General features: G+C 37.4%; 2 protein-coding genes and 1 pseudogene across 3 annotated transcripts in view; 1 reads left to right on the top strand and 2 right to left on the bottom strand.

Moving 5' to 3' along the window:
* Nucleotides 1-18,940, top strand: part of LOC149038167 (uncharacterized) — a 92,634-nt gene that overhangs the window by 21,068 nt on the left and 52,626 nt on the right. The gene's annotated exons all lie outside the window — the stretch shown is intronic.
* On the bottom strand, nt 5,554-8,669 carry LOC149038172 (melanocyte-stimulating hormone receptor-like). Its single transcript, XM_089187159.1, has one exon. The coding sequence runs from the start codon at nt 8,477-8,479 to the stop codon at nt 7,532-7,534; it is 948 nt and encodes a 315-aa protein (XP_089043285.1). The 5' UTR covers nt 8,480-8,669; the 3' UTR covers nt 5,554-7,531.
* On the bottom strand, nt 12,441-18,210 carry LOC149038171 (uncharacterized; annotated as a pseudogene). Its single transcript, XR_016181052.1, has 12 exons — nt 17,970-18,210; nt 16,947-17,141; nt 16,387-16,672; nt 15,937-16,033; nt 15,436-15,726; nt 15,062-15,135; nt 14,564-14,746; nt 14,097-14,270; nt 13,472-13,618; nt 13,185-13,265; nt 12,869-13,043; nt 12,441-12,639 (listed from the first exon to the last, which is right to left on the bottom strand). The product of XR_016181052.1 is annotated as an uncharacterized LOC149038171 (transcript).

Here is an 18,940-nt window from a genome sequence, read left to right as displayed (position 1 = left end):
AACACACAACATTGGAGTAATATCAAGGTAAGAAAAAAATATATTTTTGATTTTAATGAAGCCTTTTGAATTTTCTGAAACACACTTGCTAGTGCAATGACAGCTGAATGTTCCTAATAAAGACGAAATAACCTTGGCTTTGCTCTCTAAAATAATGACTTCATATTTAGAAAGCAATCATACGATTGGAGTGATCAGTTCCGTAATGTTTACCCTGAAACGTCATTTAAAAAATTGAAAACCAATTCTAGCTTCCGCACAGAACTCATGTTGTGCTTCTTGTGTTGTTTCGCTGCTCGTCTGTCTTTGTCCTCTAAAATGATAAGTTTGTTTGGGACATTAGGATTTGTTTTCTTTAGCAAAATAACTGGCCCAGCTATGACTGGCCTATTTACCGGACCAGGTAGGAATTTGCATTAGCTGATCTTTTTCTATTTTTTTTTTTCTTAGTTTAACACAGAGATCTCTTACACAATAAACTTTCAGCACCTTTACTCTCTCAAAGTTCAGAGTCCTCTTACTTCATAACTTTTTCATTCAGTACGATGGTGTTGTAGTCTTCACGGCTTACTGTTATGAAAAATTCCTAAACTACACAGCGTTGAATCGTTGTTGTTAAGTGCTTCTTAATAATTGTGTGCTGAATATAATACGCACCTATCAAAACAACATGTCCATTTACTATGAAGCGAAACTAACGACGTACATCTAAAAAGTTCTGCTTTGATTCTTTTTTATCCCTTAGTATTGAGCAAAGGATCAACAGTTTTTAAGGAGAGATCAGTGTATTGTGTTTCAACAACGAAGTGATTGAACGAATATTTATGGAAGATTTTACGATGACAACCCGTGTGGACATAGACGAGCATGCATCACTCCTGCACCGCTCAAGCTATTACCTGCCTCTTCCAAACGAAGACAGGCAAAACAAAAGATCCATCAAACTGTGGGCTGTAGGCTTTGCCTTGCTGTTACTATGGAATGTTGGTGGCCCATGTGTGTACATGATTCGTAGTGTAAATTGTTTCAAAGACAATTCCACTGTCTATTTTTGTGAGAAAGGCGCAGTGTTTCCATATTCCGAAGAACTGGTGATAACATGGCTTGCTATACTCTCTGTTTTCACAATCATCATCATTTTGGCACTGCAGAAAGTTCCAGATTTTCTTGGATACAGTGCCATTAATTTGTTTTGATGAAATGAAACACAACAAAGCAGAGATACCACGTACTTAAAACACTAACCGTTTAAACATTTTCTTCCACATGACGCTATTAACGGGCTCAACGAGCTGCAAAAATTCTCTTCAAATCCGTTTTCGTTCGTGTGATAGCTTGACTTCTATTTCGATTTGACAGTTCAGTTCGACAGTTTGACTGTTAAACCTTAAATGAAGATTTGTAGACACCAGCTGAAAAATGGAAAATAATTTAAACGTTATTTCTTTTACCCAACCAGGGGCTTTTCCACCGGATTTTAATTATTTTTATACTCTAAGCTTTTGATAAGCAAAGAAACAATTCGTCATTTGCAAAAGTTGGCGAATTTTTATTTCCAAAACTTCGATTGAATATGTATGTGAATTGAATATGTGAATTGATCTTAGACCGTTTTCTACGTCATAAATTACTTTGTTACAATTTACCTTTATCTTTACCAAAAAATTGATTACCATTTTGAATTCAAACCATTTTAATGCAATCTAGTTCTGTCAGTGCCAAGATTGCCATTTTAAGCTTAATTTGGAGAAGTAAACATCAGAGATGATGTTATTAAATTTACTAACCATATGTTAGAGACATTACACCTACTTTTAGAAGTGTAGCCAGCCTCTAGTCCCGTAGGCCCGGCCTACAATTGTTTTCTGCCCGCTTGACTCCTATTAAAAGATAATATGACTCTTGCAAATGTTGCAACAACAACTGAAATTTGTGAGGGAAGAGGCTTACATTTAGTCAAAAAGCTGACTACAACCCTGTTTTTAATCAAACGAGTCTGGCCAATTTTTGTCCGTTTTACCAAACACTTCTCCGTTCGCTTTAAAGAACGACGACAGAGAGGCTAAAAATTTTCCATGTAATCTAAACTAGGAAAGAGGGACGCAGAGTTCACTATAATTAAAGTTTCCATAGGTGTGACTTTTATTGTATGTGACATGGAATTTGTTGTTTCTAGTACGACAATATTTACGCTCATAAATGAGAGAAGCAGTTAACGTAAGCCATGTAGTCCTCAATGGGAATTATTTTGGTGAAAAGGCTCATTAATTAATGTAAACCTAGTGCGTAGTTGAAAATGTTCAGGGCTTCAGGATAAAACTTCTAATTGTTGAAAATCACCTCTTGAAATTTTTTCATCGCTTTAAATTTACCTCAGCATGATTTGAGGATGTCTGATAATATGCGTGGTTGAATATAATGTAACTGGGATTTTAAAGACACGCTGGGACAGTTCAACTAAACATGGTTTGTATAATATCAATGTATTTCGTGTGAAGTGTTTTGATGCTATTTTTTTTTAAGTTGAAGATAATTGTTCATTTACCTAAGTTTATATTAATTAACTCATGAACTCCCAAGTTCTGAAGAAAAATTCTCCCAACTGATAAGAATGTGTTTCTCTTTGCTGCCGCTTGTTCCGAGAATTCGATGTAACATTATGTTTCTAGTAAAAGATTATCCTCCAGTTTGGATTTTCTCTAATTGTTATTGACTCCATGTTTGTCGGTGTATTAATACCGTGAGGAGGATTTAAATTATGATCAGTTTTGGGAGTAAATGGGTTCATTTTAGCGTCTCCGTTCAGCGCGTATTTTACTTAATGCCTTGAACGATTTAATGCAGTTTCTATTGTGCTTATTTTTTTACTTCTTTGTGTAAGAGAAATATACAGTGTATAAAATACAAAAACTGCGTTGATTTACGTTGTCTGTCTCCATATTCTTAGGATGCACGTAAGAGAAAGCAGATCCTATGGGGACTTCAATGCTTGTTTTGACCCGCGCGCCAAGTTAATAATGTGTGCAGCTAGTAGTGTACTAACATTACATGTTTCAAGCCCCCGCTCCCTTAAGTAAAGTGCGTCATCTCTTCGATTGTGTCTCTTTCACTGTCTATCGTTCTCCGTTTTGCCACACGGTTTTGAACGCCGACGGACGTGTTCATACTGTTACATGTGTGCGCCTTTTTTATCTTTTTCCTCACACAAGTTTTTACACCTTTTCACATTTGCGCATCCTTTTTTTTCTCTCCTTCCTCTGGTTCCTTCCTTTTTTTCTTTTTTTTTTCATCGCAATTTTCCTCTTTTCCCATCTTTACGCGCACCTCTTTTATCGCCCTCAACTTTATTCTTCTGCGCGCTTCATAGGACGCGACTATCTCCTTGGCTGTTTCAGTTTTCACTCGTCTCAATCTTCGCGCAACGTCAGGCTTCTTACAACTCATATACCTCGTTATTCCCCCATAGTAGTTGTTATCATGCGTATTATGTCCACTTTGGGATGGTGTCCTCTTAAAGTCGTCTCTAGTAAAATCTCAGTTTTCCTTTCGATTGATTCCTAGTCCACAGGGTGCCAGTGCTTGCTCTCCTCAGTCCTCTCATCATAATAGTAGTTATAAAGCGGAAGAGCTCCCTCTAAGTCTCGGCGACATAATCGGTGCATTTAGTTGGAAACGAGTCCCTCAATGTCCAAATTAAGGCCTCTTCTATCATCTGATTGGGAATGGGTCAAACTCTCGCCCAGGGTCCACCTACAGTGCGAATCCAAGATGGCGGCAGGCCAATCCACAGCCGGACTCTACTGAGTCGGTAGCCGCCATCTCGGATGTGGACGCAGAGAAGACCCTGGGGAAGAGTTTTGACAAAGCAATAATTAAGAAAGGATAAGTTACAATAGTGCTTAGAGAGATAGTCGACGACAACTTGAGATTCATTATGAGCAAACATGTTCCGTCGATTATTAAACTCCATTTCTCCTCCAATACGCACTCCTATATGCCCCTCTTCCCTGTCCCTATACATCCCTCTACTGCAAGTTTTATCATCATACAGCACAATACAACATTATACCCCTGAGTAGCACTGTAAATCCGTAAAATGCAGTAACTAGACAACGCTTCACAACAATATGTACTCCTAGATAGCACTATGCTTCTCTCTACTGAATTTTAAATCACCATACAGCGCTGTATAAACAATTGCTCCAATTTGGCGCTAAAATAAGTGCTGATATTTGTCCGCGGTCATTTTTCTCGAATTTTCTGTTCCAAGATGCGGAAGCTGTGAGCCTCGAGGAACAGATAATATCCAAGGACAAATATCCGTACATATTTTCACGCAAAAATAGACGATATTGCGTTTTTTATCCTTAAAATATTTTGCAACGCACGTGAAAAATGTTAATGAACAGCTTACTAAATTGAATACTCGATGAAAACCTCTGCGTCGTTTGAAGAAAACATAGCATTTTCCAGCGCAGTCATGACTCGTCTGACGTGAAGATACAGAGATCGATCGAGAGTTGATTACGGCTTCAAGTTTCAAACTCGTAAAGGCGGGAACTATTTCTTGAATTCTTGGGTTGAACTCAAAAAGTCTGAAACAAAATCAGTCATGATCATCGTTATCAATTCTGAATGATTGAAATTCGATTCACGTTTACTTTAGATAATAAATTTTACTCCTATTTTGCCAGTTATACAAAGAAATCAAGACACTGAGCAATACCCACAACAAGACACAGCTACAGTGTTGTGAATCTCCATCCCCATCTTTAATAGAACTGTGCTATCACGAAGGTAGTGCGCGTGCGTTTGCATTTTAAAGTCACTTTTGCACAAAATAATTAGCCGATTGGCAGGAAAACAGGCGAAACACGTAACAGCGCTGGTGCTTTTGCGTTTGCGTTTTGGCGTTTGCTCCCTAAAAAGCCGGAGAAAACGTTTTTACCGTCTATTAAATTATTGATCGTTTTCATTTCTCGGGTTTTTCTTTAAAAGCGGAACTCGGTTCTTAGCGACTTCTTCAAGTACTGCACTAGTTATGATGTATCTTAAATCTTTATACAATAGGAAATAGACAAACAACAGGTGGCACCTTTTAAAGGGCATTAAACACGTTAGGATAAGTTTGTAATTGTAAGCAACAAATAAGGACAATCTTTAAGAGAACTCGCTCAGTAAGAACCTGTAATGTTAAACTCCTTCTCATACCCCTACTTACTAACTATTTCATACCCCTACAATTTATAGAAGCATCTTCACACACTGATAAACATTCTGAATTTTTCCAACAAAATTGCAATTTCGTGTCTTTAACAAGCCTTACTTTGAACGGTTCGCACGATAATATTGAGTCAAAGTCAAGCGCTTTATTTCATGCAGTGAGGTTATGAATTTGAAATTGTTTCACCAACCGTTAGAGAAGAACTTGAAAGTATCTCCTTCACTACTATTTCAGGGTCAATTTTATCCTATAAATGTACTTTTATATCACTAAGATATAGGAGTAAAATCAAACTAGCCCGTTTCTTGCACTACCTTACGTGGAAACCATTTTGTCGATCAAATCATGAGCTGTTAAATTCAAAATAACTGCCGTAGCACGAAACTTACTCGTCCCATGTATTGCCGTTAGTGATGCAACTCTCTGTCCTTTAGCTGTGCGTACACTTGGAAATAAAGTTTATCCACAGTAGCCGCGATTTAAGCCATTGGTTGTTAGTAAGATACGGAATTTTTTTCCTATCAAGCCAGCTGTATTGCCTACGCCGGTTAAATTAGTTCTTCTGGATGCAACTGATTTGCTTACCCCATTAACGATCCTCGTTCGATAAGACGGATTGTTATATTACAATACTGAAGCAAAACAATTTATTGATCATAGCCTGAAGTTAACAGTTGGATAACGCATTCGATAACTTGTTTGACTTCAAATTAGAGTACTGTGTTTGCTAAACACCAACTAGTCATCTTTAACTGGTTAAAAATGCGCGCTCGAAAGTCCTTTGATTAATAATTATTGCGTTTTATTTGCCTGGAGTTCACGGTTGTGCCTTGGAGTTTTTACATCAAACAAACGTAAAAAAATGTCTTCGTTGATTAGCAGTTTTGTATGATATTTTATTCTAAGTGTTTGCTCTTGAATGTCACAGGTAAAAGGCTAAGGTCTATTGCTAAACAATAGTGTGAGACAGAACTGCAAGTTTGTTTAAATTATAAAATTTAATGAAAGCAAAAATTAGCATTAAGAGTCAGATTTACCGACCTTTGTTTTATTATATCATTGTTTTACATCGAAAGCAAAATGAAACTTCAATTTATTATGGGGTTAAACTCGATGAGAGCTTAACTGGTAGATGATTAAGTGTTCCTTTCAGTTCAGTTAAACGAAAAACAACAACCCATGATAGATGTAAAGGAAAACTTTTCAAATAATTTTGCGTTTTCGTCGTTCTCAACTATTTATAATAAGGCACCTTTACATTCATAAGAATTGTGGACATCTTTATAAAGACAGATCAAGTGCTAATCTCTATACCGCTGGCCTTATGGCAGTGTGGCGTCAGGTCAAACGCTGCCTTCAATAAAAATAAACATTTTCGAAATCATTTCACCTTCATAAACAAATAATGTCAAATAATCCAACAACCCTCTTTGACTGGTGGTAATAGTTTTGTCTTACATATCACTGCAGTGGTTAAAAAAAACCATTAAAATGTAACCTTAAACCCAATGTTTGTTTTTATTTCATACGGGCATATCTTTTTTATTATTATTATTATTTATTTTTGGCTATGAGTTGCTGTACTCACTGGCGGATATTGCTATCGCGTGAAACATACTATTCTTAAATTCCTACGATATCGTTAACATGTAGAGTCCATGATTTTTGCTTTTTCATGCGCAAAATGAGCCATGCTGATCTATTATGAGAATATCTAAACAGCTTTGAGCAGCGACTACATTAAGCTTCCTACTTCTTCCTATTCGTAATGGTAATAGGACTGAGTGGAGCCCAATTTGCTCTGTAATCATACGAGTGACAAACAAATTTGTTTATCTCTCATATGATTACTGACAGAATTGGACGACAAGAAGTCCTGTTACCAATTAATCATAACCGTTTCAATTTCCGAAAATAACAAATACATTTAGGAGTAATATCTCCGGTAGAGACAATGTCTAAAGTAAAAAAATTCTTCATTGTGAAAATTCCCAATTTCTTTTTTTAGGATAAGTGGCTGTTGCTATGGTTATTGTGTTTAATTCTGTGATTGGTGGATTTGGATGAGTGGACTTAGTGTGATTGACTACTTCAACTGCCCGATTACAGGTGTCCAACTGCAGCCAACTGTCCGATTACAGCTCTACAGAATGATTAGCAAAAAATAAAGCAGTTAATGCACCAATCACATTTGAGGAAATTATAATGGTTATGATGAAATGACATATCCGACAGGATGCGTTACCTAATAGCATCGTCACACTACATACTCGCTTGAAACAACTAAAAAAGAGTATAATGGAAGATCTAACCCAGTGGACAGCAAAGCACTTGTCTGATTGTCTGCTTAACTGCTCTTCTTACTTCACTAATCTTCCAGCAGTAAAGAAACGGATTTAAAGTCGAGTTAAAATAAACCAGAGTATTCGCTATTCCAAGAGCGACGACTAAATGCGATGAATTTCCTTTTCTATGAGCCATCACAATTCCCACTAAACTCACAGGCACATAACAAGCAAGTAACACTAACTGCACCCACAGTGCACTGTACACTGCCTTTTTGTATCGCGCCATGTTCAGTGCATTTGGTTGGCTCGGCTGTTGTTGAACAAGATGTTGTACTTGAGCTTGACGATGACTAAGAACGCAGAAAATCTTTGCATATGAAGCAATCGAGATTAATAGGCAACATGGGATGACAATTCGACCGAACCAGGGCGCTATATGAGAGCCTAACGCCTCGCATAGAGTAGCGACAACGGTTACAATCCAAAGAGCAACGACAATGATGTATGTGCGCTTCAAAGTTACAATTTGTCTATATCTCAGCCCCAACAACAGGGCGAGAAGTCTGTCCACGCTCATGGCTGCCAGTGTCAACAAAGATATAAAAGATAATCCATACCCTGAAATGGAGGCTGCTACCCATGCGAATCGACAAAGTCTCCACTGTTCGAAAACAACCGACATCCAAAGAGTAGCAGTGAGAGGCTGGCCTATAAGACCAACCAACAGATCACTCGTTGCCAGACAACGGTACAGGAGTTTGGACGGCGGATGGAGGGAAGCCACCTTGTGAAGTGCAACGACAATCAGGGCATTCCCAAGAAATGCTGTAAGGGAAAAGAAAATGATGACTGCTGACAGACGCAAGGAGTATTGTCGCAATTCGCCCTCCGAAGAAGAGGAACATACAAGTTCTTCAAATGTTTTCATCTGCGTTCCATCTTCCGTTGAGTTTGTTGCCGCCATCATTCTGCAAACGATGTACGTTTTCCCTTACGGTTACTTGTAATTGTAACGATCGAGAGATTTTTGTTCTTAAAAGCACCTGTCTAGCTGAAATACACAAAAACACCGTGTGGGGTGTCAAAAAAGGTAAATTTGTTCCACGAATTTTCCATATGCCTCAGGTATCAATAAGAATTGAGAGGCAAGTTTGAAGACATCCGTCACCATCATCTTTGAATAGTATGATGAAGAAAACCCTCTTTACTCGGTTAACGTTCATTGAGGATTGGTATCACTTAAGCAATTGTTTCTAGACCATATGTGCAAGAGGCTTTTCTCCTTATTCATCTTTTGTTGTATCGAAGATAAGTGTCTTCACTTCAACAATGATGTGCTTGGGATGTTTAAGATTATCGTTCGTTGTCTTTCATATGGAAATAGATCATACCAACAACAGTTTGCACGCTAATGAAATCGAATATCTAATGTAACCGTAACTTTGTAAAGCAATACGGCCATTGAAACTCAAACGGGATTTAAGTCCATGGACGGCAGAGAGCTTGTCTGATTATCTGCTTCAGTGTTTGTCTTACTTCAACGGGTTTGACGTTGAGTTAAAGTAAACTATGGAAACTGCTATTTCCCAAAAGATAGCTACATGTGATGAATATGTTTTGTTATAGCTGGTAACGATTTCCATAACACCATATGGCACAAAACAAACAATAAAAAATAACGTTAACTGTACTTGCGTTCGGTGCGTTTAGTTGGCTTTGCTGATGTTGAACGTGATTTTGTACTCAAGCGTCATGACGACCGAGAGTGTTAAAGATCTTTGAGTACGAGGCTAGTGAAAACCAGACAAGATGGTATAATTATAATGCCATAAAAAAAGGTTATACGGTGATAGATACATAGAGCAGCAACAGCAGCTGCAATCCAAAGGTAGTTAAAACAATATATGTGATGACTAAGAGCGCCAAAAATCTTTGTGTACGAAGTAATTTATATCAATAAGTAAGATGGCCTGGTTACGTGAGTATACCAAATGTAATTTAAAATGAAGCTCAAAACAGCGGCATCAGATAAAACCTAAATATATGTGGGCTTCAAAGCCACAATTTTTTTTTATTTCAGCCCCAACAACAGGGCGAGAAGTCTGTCCAAGCTTATGGCCGCCATCGTCATCACAGAGCTACACATAATACATAGCTTGTTATGTAGGCTGCGTCCCTTGGGTATCGTTTGTGAACCACGAGCATCCAATAAATAGCATTGAAGGGCTGGCTAACAAGACCAACAACAGATCAGTTGTTGCCAGACAACGATACAAGTGTTTGGACGGTGGATGAAGGGAAGATTCCCTGTGAAGGGCAACAAAGATAAGAAAATTGCCATGAAATGCTGTGATGAGAAGGAGAATGTTGATTGTTGATAAATAAATTGGTTTATATTGTAGTCCTCCAGCCAAAGAAGGGAGCATGTCTTCCTTTTTTGAAATGTTTCCGTTTGTTTTTCCTCATCTGTTAGATTTGTTTGTTGTCATCATATGGCAATATAGGGTGGCTTCCTCCCGGTAACTGCTAACCCAATACTCGTTAAAACTCACTTCACTGATAATTTTTTCCAGTTAGGCCTTAGTTCAGTACCAATTACTTATTTAAAATGCGCGAGCGATCCATCTCAGTGTGTATGACAAACTTCATATCTTTTGCCCATGAAAGTGCCTTGCATTTATTGAAACCATTTAAGGGGATGTATTTCTCCTTGATAAACAACTCTCTGGAATTTCAAAACGCTAAAAACAATTCAAATACTCCTTCCCGGGTATAGACTTTTTTCTGAATATGATCTCTAGTTAAACACAGAAGTTAAATAGCGAATAGAGCTATGCGTGTCTGAATCAGGTGGCTACTTATTAGGCTAATGTTGATATAGGTAAAAATATGCAATATAAAATCAAAATTTCACAAAAATAGATGGATAGTAGGACCTCAGCCTTACTTAAAGCCCCAGAAGATAATGATAAACCTAACAAGGCTGATTCTTTTACGTTTCGCATTGCAGTAAAATTGGAAATGAAACGATCATTCGACAGGTGCAAAGTTTTTTTAAAAAGACTGTTAAGCCTATTTGCTCATGGATAACTATTGAGCCCCTTTGAAATAATCCTATTGCACTAGTAAGTTCAATCAAAAGAATCTACGGCCTCATTACTGAGGCGATTGGCTAAGCTACATTGAGTGGCAAAAGCAGTTTGAATGCCTCCCTTAAGTGGGTCGTCAACAACCCTCTATGCATTAAACATAATAAACAGATATCTTGTAATCCATGTTTAATAAGTAACCTAAAAGTCCCTTTTTTCCCCCTAAAAAAAGTGTTGCAAAAAATTAAGTAGCCTATTTTGTTAACACCAGGCAATATTAAGATGGGGGAGAACGGGAAATAAATATAATTTTTTTGCCAAAATTCGAAAGTAGAGCCCGCTGAGGCTTTGCCATTCATTCCTGATTTTAAGTTTTCTGGTATATTGGACCAAGCTTTCATGTGTGCGACAGATGATTCATTCTCCCCGACTGATTTCAATTCTTTTTCTCTAGTGCCGTAGACTCACAACCTCTTGACCTACTATCGACGTAGTGTTTGTTAACTTGTTTTAATTGTCTTTTTTTTGGTTTTTTTTGGTTTTTTCACAACAAGTCCTAACATGAACCGAGACCTTTAACGTTGATTACACCAGAAGCTTTTTTTTAATGGTAATGTATTGAGAGGGTGTCTGTGCAAGTCATGTATTCCAATTTTACAACTCAGGACCTTTCACTTGACTTCCTACTGCATACATAAACACCACTAAGATTACGATGAAGCTCTTCATTTCAGTTTTTGAAGTCAGTAGGACTGACAGTACGACGTAACAAATTTGCAAAATACTACTGATAAATCTTCTATTCGAAATGAAACCCAAAGAAGTCTTTCCCACAATAGTCCCTGTTGATTTTAGTTTATTTTCATTCATTGTACGCTAAACTCTTCAATAAAAGTATCCGTGGTAAAATGATAAATAAAAGAACTCTGTATAAACTAAATATCACCTAATTAACCTCACATTTCATAAATAATTCTGTGGGAGAAGTCTTGTGGTTATATAAAACAAAGCAAAAACTAGTAATTTCTATAAGCTAACTCTCTCAAAGCTGACCTTCATTTTTCGTAAGCATACAATGTTAATCACACTCAAGTTTACTGTCAAGAGTGTCGGATACAAAATGAAGCTTTTCAAACAGTTTTAAGAAAGCTCAGTGGTGTTTTCTTTTTTGTGTGTACTAAACGTTTATTTACGAACAATCGATTTGCTTGAACGCATGTTATACTACACTTGGCTTTTAGAACTGACTGGCCCCTTTACGTCCACTCATTTTGTTTTCATTAGCCTTTCTTTTGTTTTCTAACGAATATAGCACAGAAAACAAACAAGAAAAGAAGCAGATAAGGTTTAGAGCCTTCAACCAATCTCATAGCGTCAACGTTGTCGTATAAAAACTACGAGTTAAATGACTAAAGAAATCGGCGCATAAAAAGGGGACTGGGGCACACAAAGCTCCATTCATCCGATTCCAGGCCTCATCTGTTTCACCATCTTCCTCATCATATCCCTGTACAAGAAAATAAAACAGAAGGTGTGAAACATGACTGCTGAAACAAAGAAGGATGAGTACAAGGAAGTCGATCTTTTCGAAAGTCCAGTAATGAGAGAACGAGTTCAAAAATTAGGCCGATAGCAGGAAAGATAGGAAATAAGATAAAGCAAATAATTGTTAGCGAATCGCAGTAAGTTTCTCTTCCACCGACTCCCAAGGGCTGCGATCTTCACTGAATTCAAGAAGATCTACAAACAAACCAAGATCAAATTTAAGAACATAAAGAACCTTACAGCTGTTAAGGCATGAGAAAGATTATTCCTTTTCTATTATAACTGAGTATCAACTGAGCCGAAGGTCTTCTTCAGCTCCCTTCGTTCAGAGAAGTACAAATAGGATACAAGACTAAAAAAAAACTGTTTTTTCCGATTGCTACGCATAAAAATTATCGTGAAAGTAGTCCTGGTTAAATACTTCACGCAGACCTTGGGCGAGTTTCATTTCACTGATCCAGTCTCCCTCTTTGTAATACTTCACGCGCAGATTCTGCATAAAGAAAAGATGTAAAAGTAATTAAGTCTATGAGGCCACCCCTCAATTGCAGAAGAATACAACTATACCTAAGCCCCCTCCTACCCTAACGGTACGTTCTTCTCCTCACGCTCACAGTCACGTATGGCGCTAATGCACGCTGCCACTTAGCGTCAATCACGAACACCGGTGCACGCTTAATGATAAAATGCTACAATTCCATTAGCGAAGAATGTTCATTTACCAGAAAAGGAAATCTCTCCATGCGTGTGAGTTGTAGAAGACGATCCACATCATATTCCAGACGGGCGACTTTCTTGGCCTGTGTGTAGGTCGTACTCATTTGTGCAATGAGAATGTTGAGTAGAATCACTATCACGATCCCCATGTAGGCCATCATTAACAGAATGGAGAGCCAGCTGCAAGGAATAAATCAAATGCTCTTACGTGGTTAGTTTCACCTATTATCTTAGTGGTAATAAACTCATCTTAAGGTAAAGAGATCTGAAAAGTAAACGGAGTAAAAACATATTCGACCTTTTAGAGAAAAATCAACTCACTTGAAATTTGAATAATCGTAAGCAATTGGTCTTTGTTCAGAGAGCGCGCGAAAGCCACTCAATAACACATCTCCGAAGTCACTAATGTAAAAAAAAATGGATTTAGCATGGACTGTAACACATAGACTGATCTGCAACACATTAACAGAAATTTCATATCACTTCAGGTGTTATCATATACATTTCATCCAACTAAAATTCGCAGATAGTGCAGAGTAAACATCAGCCAACCAAATAATTCAACACATTTATTCAGTAGCATTTAAGCAAGCAAGATTAAGACATACCTAAACTGTTGGTTTTCATCGGAGTAACAGAGCGATAAAGACAAACCACCACAGAAGGAGAAAAAGATAACAACAAAAACCGCCATGGATCTTGTCACATCGTGCAAAATGATCTTAGCCAAGGTTTTTGTGTATAATCCGGTTGTCCTGAAAAAAAATATACACGGTTCTATTACATTAAGGACACAAGTTATGTGATACATAATGATGTTCGAATTATACTTAATAAGAATATAACAGTTTTCAACAGTCTTCTAATAAAATTTCAGGGGGGGTCGACACGTTGCCATGCGTCGGCTCCATGTAAAGCATTTGGCTGTTTTAACAAAATTGCCCATCTTCTTTATTCTTTTAATTCCATTACTCCTGTCTGTCTCCTCTCCTTGGACGCTTTTTTTAATCTTTCTATTCTGTACCTTTTTTTCGTTGAGACGTTTTAAAAATTTCCAAATTTCCATCATGAAGGTGCCAAGATGGTGGGGTTGCACTAATTATAAATTAGGCTTGTTAACCAAAATCCAAACCTAAGCCAACTGTGTGAGTAAGTTTCACAGATATGATTTTCTTGTTCTAATTTGCTGACATTCTCTCAAACCTATCAAATGTAGCTTATGATGCAGTTTACCTTGTCAGGCAAGAAAACTTAAAGATCCTCAGGAAGTTGAACAAGAAAGCTAAAGATGCCACAAGCCACTGAGCTTTACTTTGCGTGTACCGTGAGGGTATAATGCACAGGATCAGCAACAGGCCTGACCAGTCCAACAGGGTCATCCATTCTGTGAAGTACGACTTCCTCTCTCTAAGGGAAATCAGACAGATTCAAGGTTTGCAAAGAACACTTTAATTCAATAACTCATTCTTATTTTTTTAACCTTACCATGACCTAACAATTCCATCACCTCTACTCAATCTGACAAAGGGCAAACGCTCAAAGTTGGTTGTGTAGTAATTAATTCCACCTCTAAACTACTACCAAGTCTTCCCTAATCTATATCAACCTACATGAACACTTGCAAATGGTAAAATGTCCTGAGCTTTGGCAAAAAATGGTGTCCTAACCTGATTTCACACTCACTAGAATTGCATACTTACAATCTCATTTGATTAATTTCTTCACATATGTAAAACACCACCATAATAAGGGTGAAAATCTCACAAAAACCACGCAGTGAATCTGCTTCACCCCCATATTGACTGGGGTCTACTGTTGTGGAAGCACTCAGCAGAGAATATGACAAACACAGCAAGAAGATCACATACAATGCTGCTTGAAGGCTGTGTAATAAAAAGCAACATTATTAGTTAGTATAAAAAAATTTTATCCTATATTTCAGCTCTTTCTAGTAACAGATCTTAAGGCCATATATGAGCATCTAGACAATTTTTTCTTTGGCAGATGGATTGGAATAGTCAAAAGACATTCTCCAAGTCTCTATTTCTTCTGTTCAATTCCACTTTAAACCCTCCCTTTGCTCCAATACAATTCTGACAGCTTGGGTCAATACAGTCATTTCTTTATCTTTTTTTTTTTCCAATTAAATGATGGAATAATCTTAGGTAACACAATTTTTCCTCTGCGTTTACATGCACCTGAGAAAGAAGTGTCCATAACTTTTCCATTTTGCTTTAACCAGCATTCTAACCACAGGATGTTGGAGTGCCTCCTGGAAAATCATGAAACCAAAAAAGAAATGTTTAAGCAAGAATATGAGTGTTATACTACTGGAACGGCAAGAATTTGAGTTTCCTGTACCAAATCAAAAGATTTTAACTAGATGAGCTGGTAAACATAAGTAATTTAGACAGCATCTCAGCTAATGAGCCCAAAAATCTCAGTGTTGCTACAACCCCTTGATATATCAAGCAAGAGAGTCAAAATTTTGGATAACTCCTGCACACATTTCTCCAAACACAGGATAACCACACATAGAGTAATTACTATTTTTAAAAAACCTCAACCTTACCATATTCCTGCTCTTTGCAATGACATGTAAACAGGACTTGTCCCTCCAGTTGAAATATTTGTTTTCTGTCTGTGCATATCCTCCTGGCATCATCACTTTCGGGGGCCGTCCTCCCTCATCACCATCCAAAATATGATAATAAAAATGATAGTCCAAAGGATCATATGTGATTGTTCGCCAGGCACCCTCAACTACCTCCTTCTCTTTTTAATTTTCATAGCTGTCTTTGCGTTTTGGAAGGTGTGGCCAGTGAGGATTCATCATCTGGTTCAGTAAAGCCACTACTGTTTTCTTTTAAAATCAAATGCATTTGTAGGTCAATTTCCTTGTGAACTTGCACAAATGTACTTTATAATCATACAAATCTTTTTAAGATCTCAGCACAAGGAAAACAAATTACAGCATGAATTTAGTTTGCAACCATTGAGATAATTAATCAATTATTTTGATAGAAACAGGTTATGCAATTTTAGTTAATAATCTTAAGTTTTCAATACTCACCTTCATTTTGTGACTCTCAATAATAGACTTGAAACTCCAGAAAAATGGTTTAGGATGTGCTATATTTTTTGGTCTCCAAGAGAATAATCCCTGAACTCTAATAGCAGAAAAATTAAATGTTTCTCTCGAACAAAAGTTATAGTGGAGCATCTAAAATTTTATGTATGTGTATGTATATAGTTATATATGTTTATTTACACTGTATATGTTCCATAGCATCGCTCAAGGCAATTTCAGTTCTTTGTTTATTAAAAGTATCTGAAATTAAGTTTTCCCTTTGCTGTTTATTGAGATATAGTTTGCACTGGGTTTTTCCTAAAGAAGTAAGTCTGCTAGGTGAGAAATTCTGCATTGCCCTGGATGACCAGAGAGAGTCTACAATAAAGAACATTTCCCAGTTAATAAGACCAGTAGAAATTAATTTCTTTGAAGTTTCATTAAGCATTATACCTTTCATGCCACATCACCCTAATCAAGTATGCAGCCACCTCATCATTTTCTGCAACTAAAGCCAACTCAACTGCAAGCATGGATTTTTTTCCCTTGGCTTGCTCTGTCTTCATAGTAAGAAGCACAGGACATTTATCAGCGAGCGTTTTGTGACACATAAATATCCAAGTTCTGCTGCATAGTGCAGCAAAGTTTTCCTTGTTTTGTCTTCTTCATCTCTGAATGCCTCGTATTTGTTGTTACAGTTCAGCTCACTCTCTAACATTATCTTTATGAGACGATCTATCTGCATGCAAGAAAAATGTTCACATTGTAGGTTACATCAATGCACATTGATAATACACATTATCACTTTTCATTTTAGATTAATGTTGTTACTTGTCTATATGGAATGATATTGAATAATTTATTGACTCTATTATCCCCTGTAATATTGTACAGTTATTTGAACAAAATCTACTTTGCTGATTTCAGTATCACCAGATTTTGTTCCCTGACAGTAACAATACATACAAACTCATAAATAACTGATATATGATCTTCAAATAATTCATATATACCTTCTGTTCAAGGCCAGGAAGTTTCTCTGGATTATCTTTGTGCTGTTTAGATGCTGGCCACTGTTTCAGCATAACAAGTGCTGGATCCTCACTAGCCAGTTCCCCACCGTCTTTGTATTTCTGAATCAGTTGTTCAACAGTAACTTCATCCATTGCTCTACTCCATGATAGTCCATTACTCTGCTTTAAACGAACCTCCAAAATTGATTTTAACCACAGTGGGTTGTAATGTTGCAAACTGATTGGCCAATCTGCTGTTCTCCATAAGAGTACAGACAATACTGCTTACATCTACCTGTCATGATCTTGGTCATGCACTGAAAGAATCCTTTAATTTGATGTTGATTTTGTGGTTGAAAACAAATTGACAGTGGTTTAGCATGGTCTGTACTCCTATCAACAGCTATATTCATCATCACAGTGGTCACAGCATTTTGACCACTGTAATGACAAATACCATAGTTGATTAAAGTATAGACCATGCCAAACTACTATCAATTTGTTTGCTATAAATGCTCTTACATAATTTTAACTGAGAAATTTTTAACTAAGGAGGTCAGCTGACCTGCTGCAGAGAGAGCACATGGGAATTCCCATACCCCTTGTGGCAAATTGTGTTAATAATAACAGTAATGGTAATAAAATAATTAGTATAGCACAAATTCCATAAAAGCGGAAGATGATCAAATGCACTCAGTTTACAGAAAATACAGACGGAGAACTTGACAACGAATAAATATTTACAAGAGCTGTTTGGCAGCATTAAAGCCCTCGATGGTTTAGTATAGCGGGTTCGATTGCAATAGAGGCTTTTTCAAAGCTACCTTGAAAGTGATGTAACCCAGAGATACAAAACCCTTTCGATATTTCTACATTGTTTATTCAGAGCTAGCTCTATCAAATTTGCCAGTTGCATCCAATTCAGCCGTAACTTGTTAAGATCAGTGTTTAAAGATCACAAGATATAACCCACTATCAAGGCATTAAATGTTAAAAGTATTTCAAGCACTTAATTAAGCTTACTTTCAGCCAGAAATCACAATCATATTCATTTTGCAGGACATCGTCGTCTTCATGAAGATCAATTTCAGCCTTCGGCCCGTGTTTGTTGTTATGTTTTTTCCCGCATCGCTCCAACAGTTCTTGATTTTCTTTTGTCATTAGCAATGCATTTACCACCAGCTTCATCCAGGTACTGTAAAAAAAAAACCCTAAGTGCTGGCTCTTCTTTTCGTATGCAGTGCTTGCAAAACTCGCACGCAGGAGCGACGACGAGTTCAGCAACCTCGTCCCAGGGTCTTCTCCACTCCGACAAATTAAGATGGGCGATAGACTGGGTCGACTACTGCGCTCTTTCCCAAAGCTGTAACGACTTGAAGTGGAGGAAAGAAACATGGAACCTTCATGGCAGGCGTCTTATCTGGGCGAGTTAACGTTAAGAAGCTCGCGAACGTTTACCAACCGTCCGTGCTTGATTTGGAGTTAGCAACGATAGGGTGGGCGGGTATAATATTCATTGCCCCACCCCCTCTCCACTCCCCCTTTGTCTCTCTGATGTTTTAGTTTTTTATTATTTGTTCGTTTTTTTTTGGAAAAATCGAGGAGCTGGAGCTTCAATTGTTCTTTCATGAGCCTCTTCCACAGCTTGATAAATATTTCAAGTCACAAGCAAATTTCTCCGTCCTGATTTTGTTTTCCTTGTCTTGATAAACTCCCAACAGTCAACGCAAAGCAGAAAAGAGTTGCAAAAGTGTGAGAGAATGCATATATATGTGCTCACTGTTTTCCACGGCCTATTATGTGTGCCACAAATGCAGCCGATACTGCATCGCACATGCATTATAATTTTTTCTTTGTACGCGTGTGAATTTCAGAGATGATTAAAGCGAAGGGTTCCGTCAGAATTCCAAACACCTGGCGTGCACTTGTTTTGTTTAACTTTTTTTCAATTTTAATGCAAATTCAGAGGTGAAGCAGGCATTTTTCAGCAGATT

The sequence above is a fragment of the Pocillopora damicornis genome, chromosome 11, assembly GCF_964200805.1.
Source record: "Pocillopora damicornis chromosome 11, jaPocDami1.2, whole genome shotgun sequence".
In the NCBI taxonomy this organism is placed as follows: Eukaryota; Metazoa; Cnidaria; class Anthozoa; order Scleractinia; family Pocilloporidae; genus Pocillopora; species Pocillopora damicornis.
Note: the sequence above shows the minus strand (reverse complement) of the source record. Positions and strands in the feature narration are given on the sequence as shown.